Here is a 13,152-nt window from a genome sequence, read left to right on the forward strand (position 1 = left end):
TTTTGCCAGTTTCCTATGAGGCTCACAACTGTGAGACCTGGTGTCTTCTCCCAGCTTTCAAACTCTTGGAAAACAGTACTAAACAGGATTCCTGTTCTCTGATATCTAGCTCTCTTTACTTCTGGGGATAGGAATAGCATTTTTCTCAGTACACATAAAGTTGGGTATAACCATGTAACTTGTTGGGTTAACAAATACCAGGAATGTAAAGTAAAAAAAAAAAAAAAGAGAGAGAGAGATTTTAAAGTTAATATCACAGTTATTCCAAACTACCCTCAAGCAGAAAGGCAAGGGAGACATAATAAGGACAAGAGCGGAGGCCTGTGTGGCTGAGAACGGAAGGGAGTGGGTGAAGCGTGGCCAGTGACTTGCCTAAACTGCCAGTGAGGCTGAGACCCTGCAGCTGAACAGTCCAAGAGAATAAAGGGGAGGTATTGACTCTTCCCACCAGAAGTAAAAGGAAAATCATTTACAAAAACAAAAAGCTGCACAGAAGTGAGGTACAAACTTAAGGAAGATGGCTTGGGGAGCTGCTAGCAGGGAGTGGAACCAGCCCACGAGAGAGAAGTGTGCTGCAGCCAGCAAAGCTGAAAGGAGCTGGAGATCTGAAGAGCATTTTGACATCAGCCATGGAGATGCAGAGTTTGGGGTTTGCCTTGCTAGTTTGGGGTCTTGCTTTGGTCCAGTACTTTCTCATTATGCTCCCTTTCCTATGTTTTAGAATGGTAATGTATACCCTGTGCCGTTATATGTTGGAAGTATGTGATCTTATTTTTGATTTTGATTTTACAGGACATTACAGTTAAGAGACTACATGAATTTCAGAAGAGACTTTGAACTTTAGACTTTTAAATAAGTTTGAGACGGTTATAGACTATGGGACTTTTGAAGTTAAACTGAATGCATTTTTGCATTATGATATGGCTACAAGCCTATGGGGGCCAGGGAATGAAGTGTGGTGGGTTTGAAAGAAAATGTCCCCCATAGAAAGTGGTACTATTGGGAGGTGTGGCTTTGTTGGAGTGGGTGTGTCCTTATTGTGGGAAGTGTGTTACTGTGGGAGGGTGGGTGGGCTTTGAGGTCTCCTTCGTTCAACCTGGACCCGGTGACACAGTTCACTTCCTGTTGCCTTTGAATTAAGATGCAGAACTCTCAGCTCCTTCTCAGCACCATGTCTGCTGCATGCTGCATTGTCCCGCCATGATAATGAACTAAACCTCTGAAACCGTAAGTCACCCAATTAAATGCTTTCACTTATAAGAGTTGCTATGGTCGTGGTATCTCTTCACAACATAGAAACCCTAACAAGCACTTGGGGAACCTCACGCTATACTCCTACATAACACATAGATTAAAGAATCCTTAAGAGAAATTATAAAGAAATAAACTCAGGAGTTACTGTAAATATCACTCTCTACTGGCATATTACATACCAAATTTTATCATGTTTTCTACAACTTTCTATGAGTTCATTTTTTGGTCAGAGATTAAGTGTTGTGTTGCTCTTTCCAAGTGATATTTAAAAGGTGGAATTGAAGGCTCTGGCAATAGCACTCAGCTGTGCTATAGTAGGGTGTGAAGACTTAACAGTTTGGGGTTGGCTGAAGAATCTTTTGTGGTTGATTCATATTTTAAAGTCCATTAAAATGAATAGAAACTGCAGAAAACTCAGCATGTTTGAGAGCTAATGAGGGTGTTTGGTGTGAAGCCTGAAGCGTGGTGGTGGCGTCTCTTTCTTCAATGTGTTGGGCTGGCTTGAGAGTGTTGGGACAACTTAAACGTTCAGAACAGAGTGGCTCCCACAGAGAGAAGGCAACAAGACAAAAGACAGAAACCAACAGCAACACTGAAGAGATCAACAGAAGAAGAGAAGCAGGAGGTTGACGGGAGAGAAGAAGCAACAGCTGAGGGAGGAGTCTCAGTGTAAGAAGAGTGAGGAGGGGGACAGAGACGACACCACCTTATCGGGGATTCCAAGGTTGAGTGTCCCCCGCTGCAGCTGTAGCTGCAGCTTCTTGATGCCAAACTGCAGTGGGCAGAGCTATGAGGAGGGGACATCAAAAAGAATGATTCTTTTGAAAGTTGTCGAGTGACTGTGTGTGTGTGTGTGTGTGTGTGTGTGTGTGTGTTGCTGGTGGGGAGGTTATTCATTGATGAGGAAGGTAAAGATAAGGGATGCTTTCTCTGTTCTTTTGTTTCCTTAGAGTTAGCGCACTTTGTCACACACCAGCAAGAAGAGGTAGCAGTTTGAAAGAAGGGAAAAGGAAGTCTCTGGATGGAGAAAATCAAGTCAAAGATGGAGATGCTCGTCTGGCAGTATTATAAGAATACATCCCCTGCGGGAGTTGTCATGGAGACTAGCTGAATGGGGAAGCTAGCAAGGTGGCAGCTCAAGCCTGGCCTACTGTAGATATGGGTATAGAGCCTAAAGCTATGGGCCCATTTCATGTCAGCACGTGTGATGAGGTAATCCTTCACTGAGCTCCAATCATGCAGGAGCAGGTATAGGCGACAAGTCAACAGCAGGGCCCCTCAGCCCAGGGATGCTCCAGACAGCATCCACACACGCGTTCCTCACTAAGGTAGACATTCTTCCTCATAGACCTCCCTTTATTCGGTCCTGATAGCCCCTTATGACATTTAAGGGCGAGTCACTTATGAAAAGATTAATAAGAAAGATTGCTTCTATTAGAGGTAACACCCATGACCATAAGCTAAATAAAATATTAATTTAGTGGGAGGATCTGCAGCCTGTCAGAACATGGGTGTGGAAGAGGGGAAGGAGGGAGTGACAGGAGGTGGTGCTGGCCTGAAGGAAAGGGCTGGATGCTGGCAAAATCTAAATCCCATAACGCCTCTGGCTCACTGTGTAGGGAACTGTAGGCTCTTGGTAAGTTGAATAGCTCTGACTCCATTTCTCTCTCTCTCTCTCTCTCTCTCTCTCTCTCTCTCTCTCTCTCTCTCTCTCTCGTGATTGAGTGAAATAACTAAAGGTTGTGAAGCTGAGTCTGAGAATGTCACGAATGTGATGTTATGAGTTCTCCTTGGGGCCACTGAGCCGAGCTCACACCACTGACTCTGTTGGACTCCATGGAGCTGTCCCACAGGCCTCAACCACGGGTTTGCCTCCATAGTAGAGCTCTCTAACCACATCAGCGCAGGGAGGCCACATCACTGTGAGCATTTGTCTTACAGAGCCAAGTCTCGCTGGTCACGAAGGGCCACTGTCCTGGCTTACAGATCCAAGCCTTGCTGGTCACAAAGGGTCACTGTCCTGGCTTACAGAGCCAAGCCTCGCTGGTCACGAAGGGCCACTGTCCTGACTTACAGAGCCAAGCCTTGCTGGTCACAAAGGGTCACTGTCCTTGGCTTACAGAACCATGCCTGCCTGCTGTTCTTGTTGTGCTGTGGGTCCTTTACTTCCCACTCTTCTTGCTCTTCTCTACTTCCGCCACGGAGACTGTGGACGGCAGACTGCTGGGGGCACCTGGCTCCGGCTGTGGCTCTGCTCTCTCTCTCTCTCTCTCTCTCTCTCTCTCTCTCTCTCTCTAGATATAAAGGATGCTTGCTCATGCTTCAATGAGAGGCTCATCTAGGCCTGATGGCTAGGACTAAATGAACATGAACACACTTTATTCATGAATTCTTTTACACATCAACTTTAAACTGTTTCAGTATGTATGATTGGGGAACATGATATTGCTTCTAAATGGATAAGAAGTAGTTACAAACAACACCCTTGTCACCACGGTGTCTGTTCTTCACATGGGCGTCTCATGTTTTCTAAAAACTTCTTTTCCGAGTCATTAAGTGCATGGCCAGCTTTGACCGGTTTTCACAATGCTGAAAAACAAAGTTATTGACCAACATTCTCTTTATCTTTATATGATGATGAAATTACTAAGAACACCTTTCTTCAGCAATTTTGTCCCAAATCTCATGTGCAGCATTGAAACACTCCAAGTAACAATGAATTTGAGGCATGCATCGAGGCTTTGGGGATGCAGACGGTTTGGCAAATGCAGCTGGATGGACTCAGACAAGCAGCAGCGGAGAGGCAGGGAGAGCTGTGTGTATTTGGAAGGTGACCGTCCCAAGAGAAACAGCTCGAGATGCCTCAGGAAAGACCGCCCCAGCAGTGCTGTAATTTGGAAAGAATTTCCCTCTTGTGCAAAAACAGCTATGTAATAAACTTGGATCTTCTGGAATCAGAAACTTTCTAGCAACAATTATTCAAATGTTACTTTATCCTTCCCTGTTGCTGTTTTCTGGGTGTCTTCTTCTTGGTTAGAAGTACAAACAGAAAGAGCGATGAGAGCAGACCATGCCACAACACAAAGGCTGTTGACCCTGGAGCTTGTGCACAGTCTTAGTGACAAGCAAGCAAACAAAGACACAGTATGGCTTCTTCGCAGGAAAGAAACGTGTTCAGATTTCACATAACAGCTAACTTGGGGCAGCCACGCGATCCATCAGACTGATAGCCACGTTCACAGAAAAACAATAAGAAGACAGAGACAGAATGTCTACCTGAGAGGCCATTCCTCACCCAACTAATACATAACAGGATTGGCATTTGGTCCTAAAGTACCAGAAAATAAGAACAGGACAGCTACAGACGTCATGGATACTACTAACACTCACTGGTTCACACAGCGGTGGGATCCTTAAGTCCCATTTAGGAATGGGATTGTGCCCTCGTGGCAAACATTGCACCAAAGGAGGAAAACTACATTCAATAAGCCCAGCTCTGTGCGAAACTCTAACTCTCCCTTCATGTGTGAGTGTGCTGTACATGGAATGCATCTAGATTGTTCCAGACAAAGAGAGTTTTCACTCAGCCTCACGTGGCAGGGTGTGGGCTGAAATGAAGCCATGGGTGTGTGCACTGACTGATAAGGGATACTAGGGCCTTGCTTGGGGGAAAACGCAGCGTTAACCTCTGTAGGAGGGCAGACTCTATCCATGACCTGACTTGCTCCACACTAACCCCAGGGTCCTGGGGTCACACAGTCACCCAAGACTCCCCCATTGTGTCACCATGGCCGGCATATGGCAGCAATTCCCGGAAATGGATGAGTATGATGTACACTCTCTAGCTTGGTCATCTCCATCTTCTCAAAGAATTTAAAGGCGTCTAACGAGTATCATGTATGTTAGTCTAAGTCCTGTGAGGTGACACAAAAAAACATTGTTATGTCTTCCTTCCTTGAGGAAATCCAAGTCACAGATAGCATAGCTCTCAGGCAGAGAAGAAACAAGAGCCTCGGTCCTGCTGGGGAATCTAGGTCTTAAAGGAGACCAGAATGGAAGGGACAGGGCACACACACACACACACACACGCACACACATGAAAAGAAAAAAAATGGTGAGGCCAGTCCTCCAAATTCTAGCCGACAGGCCGCCATCATGCAGTAAGCTACCAGCTATATGTCCCACATGCTGGACTGCAACAGGATTACCTACGTTTACCACAGAGGGACAGTGTTTTCTGAGACCACAGGAGTCCCCAATAAGGGCAATGATAGGATACCCTTAAAATACAACTTTCCCAGAGAATGGCTTTGTCCATGGCTTCTGTTGCCTGAGCCTGCTGTCACCTCTGGTGTCCCAACACAGGGTAGCACTCCAAGCCCAGGCTTAACACTGGTTCAGGAGCAGACATAAAATAGGAACATGGTTGGAGAGGAGCTTTCTGGAAATTGTGGCTGTGCATTTCCATCCATTGCTCCTGATAAATTCATTTTGTTCATTGGGATGAACTTGTAAGAGTTGCTAAGTTGCTGGTGCCGTCCCTGCTGGGAAACAGATACCAATTTTGGATCTCTCTGGGTAGCCACACACTCACATCACACAGAGGCCACAGGAAGAAGCAAGTTGATTTACCGTACTGTGTGAGAGAGGAATCCTTCTCTTCTACCCATGGGAAGGTGAAAACCTAAGGCAGGGAGGAAGGAGCAGACCTGAGCCTCCAGGCTCTCAGCTCCAACCAGGTGCTCCCCACACAGATTCTCATACCCGAGGTATAACGTAAGGGCAGTATTTCCCCCAAGAAATGAATCCTTACAGATGCTAAAGTGTGTCTGGAAAATAATGAATAAGACATGCAGCATCGAGGGTCTATTCCCATTTATATTTAGGACATCATGGTGCAGTACAAAATGGATGCCTAGAGGCCTTTTAGCTCATTTGCCACGTGACTATAAATGGTTCTTATCCAAAAGAGAGACCCTGAACATCTTGGTCTGTCTGTCTGTCTGTCTGTCTGTCATCTAACAGTATATCTTCTATTATGAGCATCTACCACACCAGAAGTTCACTGATCCACATGTCACCTTGAGTCCTTACTAAGGCGTGACACACAACACTGTGCTGGGGATTGGACAGGGACCTCCAAATCAACATCCAGAGGTGTGACACACAAAACTGTGCTGAGAACTGGACAGGGACCCCCAAATCACCATTGGAGGCCAAATCTAAAAGCAGAGCCAACACTACCACTCTGACCCCCACAGAGCTGTGGCAGTCTCTGAAGCAGAGGACATCTCCACTGCTCCCCACACCCAGCCCCAGGCTCTTGACCTTGTAGTGTTAAAGAATGAACCTGAAATCTTCTGAGGATGAATTAAAACAACTGTTCTCATCCAGCCCTTCAGCACTGTGGAAGACATTGACAGTGAGCCGAGCTTCAGAACCATGTAGCCCTGGCCCATGTAGGAGAGGAAGGCTCTGGAGAGGAAGGTTCTGGACACAAGGTTTTCAGAGTAGAAATCTGTGGATCAGAACTAATGAAACACACATTTCCCCCCTTGTCAAATTCGAACCACTAGCTTCAGTTGTAGAAGAGAACAGGGAGAAAAATTAAATATTAATCCACCTTCAAAACCACTTTGAGCATTTTCTCATTTTCCCAGGTGACATCTCTGCTCCCTCCCCTCAGAGAAAACTTCCCTTATTTTAATATAATGTTCAAAAATGTCATTGTCTAGAGGCAAATAAGAAGAGTTCATTATTATTATTATTACCTTATTAATACTAAGAATCAAAATTTCCACTTCCTCCCCTCCTTCCACTTCCTTCCCGTTCCCCCACTCACCCTCCCCTCTCCCCCTCCAGTCCTAAGAGAGGACAGGATACCCTGCCCTTTGGGAAATCCAAGGCCCTCCCCTCTCCATCCAGGCCTAGGAAGATGTGCTTCCAAATAGACTAGAATCCCAAAAGCCAGTACATGCCATAGAGACAAATCCCAGTGCCATTATCATTGTCTTCTCAGCCTGCCCCAATTGTCAGCCATATTCAGAGGGTTCAGTTTGATCCCATGCTCATTCAGTCCCATTTCAGCTGGCTTTGGTGAGCTCCTATTAGTTCAGGCACACTGTCTCAGTGGGTGGATCAACCCCTCGTGGTCCTGACTTCCTTGGTCATATTCTCCCTCCTTCTGCTCTTCAACTGAACCTTGGGAGCTCAGTCCAGTACTCGCATGTGGGACTCGAAGACAGAGTTCTTTGAGAGCAACCAGAGACGATGAAAGAAATTCCCATTCAGAAAATGAGAAAGGTGTGGTAGAGGCAGCAATGTGGAGCTCGAAACAACAAAAGTGTTTAACACTCCAGGAGGAGAGGCAGAGGGAGAAAGGCTAAGTGTGCAAGGGGTGCCTGAATGGTTGACAGTGTGGGACCCTTGGTATGTGCCAGGCACTCAGAACAGAGGCAGCTGGGGGAGCTGAAAACCCCTTTAGGAAGTCCCATGAATGCCATTCCAACAAACTTAAAGTTTTTCTGAAGGACCACTGGTCAAAGTTTCTAAGGTCTGGAGAGTAATGTCTCTGTACTTTCCATGTTCTGGGGAAAGAACCCTGGGAAAATGAAGGGCACACATTGAAATATCAGAGACCTGGGATGAGGCCGCCGGTCCTACAGTTCTGGTAAAAATCCATTAAGGAGTGCTATGGCCAAGACCAGAGTGGAGAGGCATTGTAGAGATGTAATGGCAAGGATCTGTTGCTAGATATGTAGATGGAGAAAAGTTCTGCCACAGCCCAGAGCTCTAACCCGATGTCTGGTGTTACCACTGGGAATCCCAGAGATGAACGATGTGAGAGGCTTTGATGCAAGCCACTCATGACGTGGGTGGAAATGCCTGGGCAGGGCACAAGGGCCAGCTTTCTTACTTGGAGATTCATTTCACAGCCAAGAACATCATCTCTCACACACTGGTTTTGATAATAAGCTTTTGATGCAACTTGAGCATGCTCCGGGGTCTTAGGAAAGGGGAGGTACAGATGGAAAGATCTTGGAAAGCTCACAACAGGTCAGGTCAAGGGAAGGAAGAGAAGCTGTTCAGGCGTTCCCACGGGAGTCAGCATCTAGGAGGGCAGGTATGCACACAGATCTCATCTGGGGAGGTGTTTGGTTTTAGGGATTACTCTTTTCTTGAACCTGAGCAGTGGCAATGCATACAATACCCACACCCATGGCTTCGATTTGGCCAGAACTTATCACAGATCATGTTGAGTTTACTGAGGTACCTACAGCGGTGATGAGTCAGATTGCCTCCAGTCCAAGCCCTGTGCTGACTACGCAGCTAACGGCATCCGGGGACTCGGCTGCCGTGCAGATACAGAAAGGGGTCAGAGATAAGCGGTGGGCTCCACCTGAGCACACCTAGCTTGAGCAAAGCTGCTCAGGTACAAATACCAGAAGGCCGCATGTCTGCAAGCGTGCCAGCCTGTTCTCCACTCCACTGTGATCACCGCTGACAACATGAAGTTCACAGTAAGTCAGATCTTCTTCTGAAACTCAATACAACTGGAAACCATTAATAGGGAGGAAAGAAGGGTTGATCTTATGGTGCTGTTGCCATAATTGAAATAATTCTTTCCCTTTCATGGAATCATGGCATTTATAAGAAGAATAATTGTCCAAGGAGGGTCGGGCACAAGCTAATTGAATAGACTTGTCTTTCACAGCACCTGCTCCAGGGTTCTACCCAACACAAGCAGTCTCTGGGCTCCAGAAAGTGTCTGATCTTTCTTCTCCTTGATTCTGCTTTTGCCAAGAGTCCTGGGAATGTTCTGGTCAAACTGGAATGTCACTGTCGTCAAAACCAGTCTTCAACGCTCTTGGCTGTTAACTGGCCCTCTAAGAAATAAGCATCCTCCGGCCCTGTCCAGGCATTTCTGTCTGGGATGAAGCAAGCTCAGATTTTCCTCTGATGTCCTAGGATGCAGAGGGACTGACATCAAATGGACATTATCTATTATGGCACGCTCTGTGGGCTCTACCTTAGCATGGGATCATAAATGTAACGGTGGCCTAGAAATATCCTCCCCAGAACAGGTTGGATAAAAACAGGGGAAGTGCCAAGCACAGGTCAGGGTTTGGATATCTCTTCTAGCTCTGCCCTGAGCAGGGTGGCCTTTGTCTAGGGCAGTGGTTCTCTACCTTCCTAATACTCGACCCTTAACACAGTTCCTCATGTTGTGGTGATTCCTAGCCATAAAATGATTTCGTTGCTACTTCATAACTGTAATTTTACTACTTTTTTGAATCATAATGTACATATCTGTGTTTTCTGATTGTCTTAGGTGGCCCCTATGGAAGGGTTGTTTGACCCCCAAAGGGGTCACGACCCACAGGAAGAGAACCACTGGTCTAGGGCCCTTTACTCCTCAGTAGCTGTCTTGTGAACAGGAGACAACATTGTGCTCAGAAAAGTCTTCCACACCTGGTTTTTTGAGAGACAAATTTTGACTCTTTCTTAAGCTGAAAATAAAAATAATGGAACCACTTAACCTACTAAGAAAATGATAAGAGGTTTCCTGTTAGGAAGAAAGCTTCCCAGATCAAAGAAAAAAAAACAGTTTTCAGAAGTGATTTCCAGAGTTTTCATTACATTAATTTATGTGTTTTCAGCGTCTAATTCAAAATTTTTAACTACATATTAATATAATTACAATAAATCAACAATTCTCTATTATTATCAAATTTTTCTGTAGTTAAAAATTCAAGATGGAAGAAGAAAACATGGATGGTTTGGCATGTTGGTAAAATTAGTAATTCTTCCTGATGAGCTTTGAGGGGGTAGTGGATGCTATAAACAGCGTGACCACCGGCCCTGTTGTCTGTACTTTCAGATGCTCTTCGTTGGCCTGCTTGGGCTCCTCGTAGCTCCTGGTCTTCCCTACGTAAGTCTCATTTTCTAAGGGCTGTTACCAAGATGCATTAGCAAAGAAATATGATCTTAAATCAGCTTCCGTTTTTTACATTTTAGAATATCAATGTCAACGACGACAACAACGTAAGCGGAAGTGGTCAGCAGTCCGTGAGCATCAACAACGAGCACAACGTGGCCAATGTTGACAATAATAATGGCTGGGACTCCTGGAATTCCCTCTGGGACTATGAAAATGTAGGTACTGGACACACAGGGCAAAGATACGGTGTGCTCACTGGCCATTAAACCTCCAGTGTAAATTCTGGCTGCCCATAAGCCTTATAGCTACCAGTAACAACACCCATGTTGCTCAGCTGATTTTACGTCTTACATATAACTGTTGGTGACCAACACTACCCAGTAGGTTAGCACTCAAACCAATGAGGGTAAGGAAACTATGTTCAAAGACAAATACAAGGATCCGTTGGTCTCCCCTGCAGGGAGCCTCCATGATGTGAAGACCCACTATTTCATCTTTAGCTCAAAGAGATCAAGTGAAATAGGAACGGCGCTATCAGTTGAAAGAGAAGGGAAAGAAAGCTAAGTGCCACTTGACTCCACCCTGAAATTACTACTTTAGTCTTTAAATTTGTACCTTTGGAAAACAAACTCTATCTTCCCTGCCTTCTAAAAACATCAAAGATGGAAGTAGACTAAGATGGGACAGCCTTGAAAAGTTTACTTGAGACACACACACACACACACACACACACACACACACTGCCCCTACCATGTTAGAACTGAAGCCAAGGTAATAGGCTAGAGCCCTATCTCCGCCCTCAAAGAGCTTGCAGGCTGTCTCCACATGTTAACCACAGGCACACCTGCAGGACAGCCGGATCCAGGGACTCATCCCAGCTCCTTTGTGATCTTGGAACTCTGGTTCTCTCAGCTGTGACTTGTGAGAAAGCTCCTGGGGAACCCGTGCTTCACTGTCTTCTCTCTTCTTTCACAGAGTTTTGCTGCAACCAGACTCTTTGCCAAGAAATCATGCATTGTGCACAAAATGAACAAGAATGTCATGCCCTCCCTTCAAGACCTTGACACGCTGGCCAAGGAGCAAAAGGTAAAGATGAGCCTTTTCTTTTGGAGTGAGAGGTCTCATGGTCTCCAGTAAATAAGAAATCGCAGCCATTCCTTCTCTATACAGCATGGCAGCATGTTTGCGATGGTAAATGGCACGGTGTAAAGAACGCTGGGTGACTGCTGGAGTGGGGGCAGCTTCCGATGTTTCAGATGCCAGGACTCACAGCTGTCTCTGTAGGGCTGAGCCAAACACTGCCCACCTTGCGTGTCAGAGGTCCAAAGATCTGCACAGCTCAGTGCAAGCCCTCAGTATTTCAAGGACACACTCCTGCGATAGCTAGGGTTATCAGAACTAGCAAATAGAGAGACTACCTAGGTGAGCTGGATTTCCAGATAAAAAGAAATCATTTTGAAAGTCTAAGTTTGTCCTATACAATATTTGAGATAGTCTCAACACTAACAGGGTTCGTTGCTTGCTTGAAAATCAGATTTAACCAAGTGTTCTGTATCCTCTGTCAGCCGGAACTGCAGTAGATAGAAAGAGGAAAGCCACGGTTTTCAGTCTGATGTCTGAGCTGGTCTTCAAAGTGATAAATTGGTCCGTATGGCTAGCATGGTAGAGAATGTAAATAAGCCCCACCCTCAGAAGAAATCACAGAGCCCTACCCTAGAATCTCAAAGAGCAGTTGTGCTTCAGACTTCTGTTTTCATGAGCAACTGAGATTTCAAACTATCTAAGTCCATCAGGACACATAGAAACACCAAGATGTTCAAAGCTAGGATTGTCTCTTCACCTTGCTTTAAAAAAAAAAAATGTCAGCCAGGAAATGCCCCTGCTGCCCTTGCGCCCCTACAATGAGCAAATCCCCAGACTCAGCGCTCATTCATTTTCTTCCTTTCCTCTTCACTCTCAACTTCAGGGTAAAGGGCCTGAAGGAGCGTCCCCCAAGGAACTGATGTATTCTATCAGCCCTACCAGAGTGGCAGACCTGAGTCCATTCGGGACAAAGATTGCTGGCATGTGCCAGGGCATCCCAACCTATGTAGCCGAGGAGATTCCAGGTGAGTACCCCCAGACGTTGTTCACCCCAAGTCAGTGCTGGTGGAGTCGTCAGGCTCTCTAAAGTGTGACCACAGATGGCACCAATCATGAGGGGTTGACCATCAGAGTAGACTTCAGAAGTCTTAGTTCATAAGCTCCCTGAAGTAATCTTAGAATCCACAGGTTCTACTGTGAGTCTTACTTTATGAAAACTAGGGCACAGAAAAAGGTCACAAAGCTTTTGTCAGAGTTAATCGACACATTTGGCTCTAGCTGTGTTTAAGTGTTATAGAATATTGTCTTTCTTGGGTGGGTGGGATGTAGAATAAACTCCAAATGTGTTCAAAAGAAAACATAAAAGGCATGATGGCCAAATGAAAGGAGACTGCCAGTAAAATATATTGACTTCCTATAGCTCCAATACTTATTTCCTGACATTCAAAGAATACTATCCACAAGTTAAGAACCTAATCTAAGTGGAACTTTCCACATCTTTGAAAGAGACAGAGACAGAGAGACAGAGAGAGACAGAGACAGAGAGGAAAAGAAAAACAGGAGACAGAGAGAGAGGAAAAGAGAGAAACAGGGAGACAGAGAGATAGAGACAAAGAGAGAAAAAAGACAGAGACACAGACAAAGTGACAGAGGGAGTAGAGAAGAGAAAGAAGAGAGATTTTGAAGTGAGCATGTACCTTAGAAATTGTGTGAAACTCCCCACAGTCCCCAAAGAGTTCCAGGAGAGCCATTGATCCAGTCTTCTGTTTTTGCCAGGACCAAACCAGCCTTTCTACTCAAAGAAGTGCTATACTGCTAACATACTCTATATTCTGCGGATGTCCTTCTGTGGAACATCAGAGGAAATGTATTAG

The 13,152-nt window shown here is 45.5% G+C and overlaps 1 protein-coding gene across 1 annotated transcript; it reads left to right on the forward strand.

Moving 5' to 3' along the window:
* The first annotated feature begins 8,762 nt into the window (after positions 1-8,762).
* On the forward strand, positions 8,763-13,152 carry Gkn1 (gastrokine 1). The gene is made up of 6 exons (XM_057767630.1): positions 8,763-8,774; positions 10,136-10,186; positions 10,273-10,410; positions 11,171-11,279; positions 12,154-12,303; positions 13,055-13,152. Exons 1-6 carry the CDS (start codon positions 8,763-8,765, stop codon positions 13,150-13,152), a joined length of 558 nt encoding a protein of 185 aa, XP_057623613.1.

Source organism: Chionomys nivalis, chromosome 1 (assembly GCF_950005125.1).
Source record: "Chionomys nivalis chromosome 1, mChiNiv1.1, whole genome shotgun sequence".
NCBI lineage: Eukaryota > Metazoa > Chordata > Mammalia > Rodentia > Cricetidae > Chionomys > Chionomys nivalis.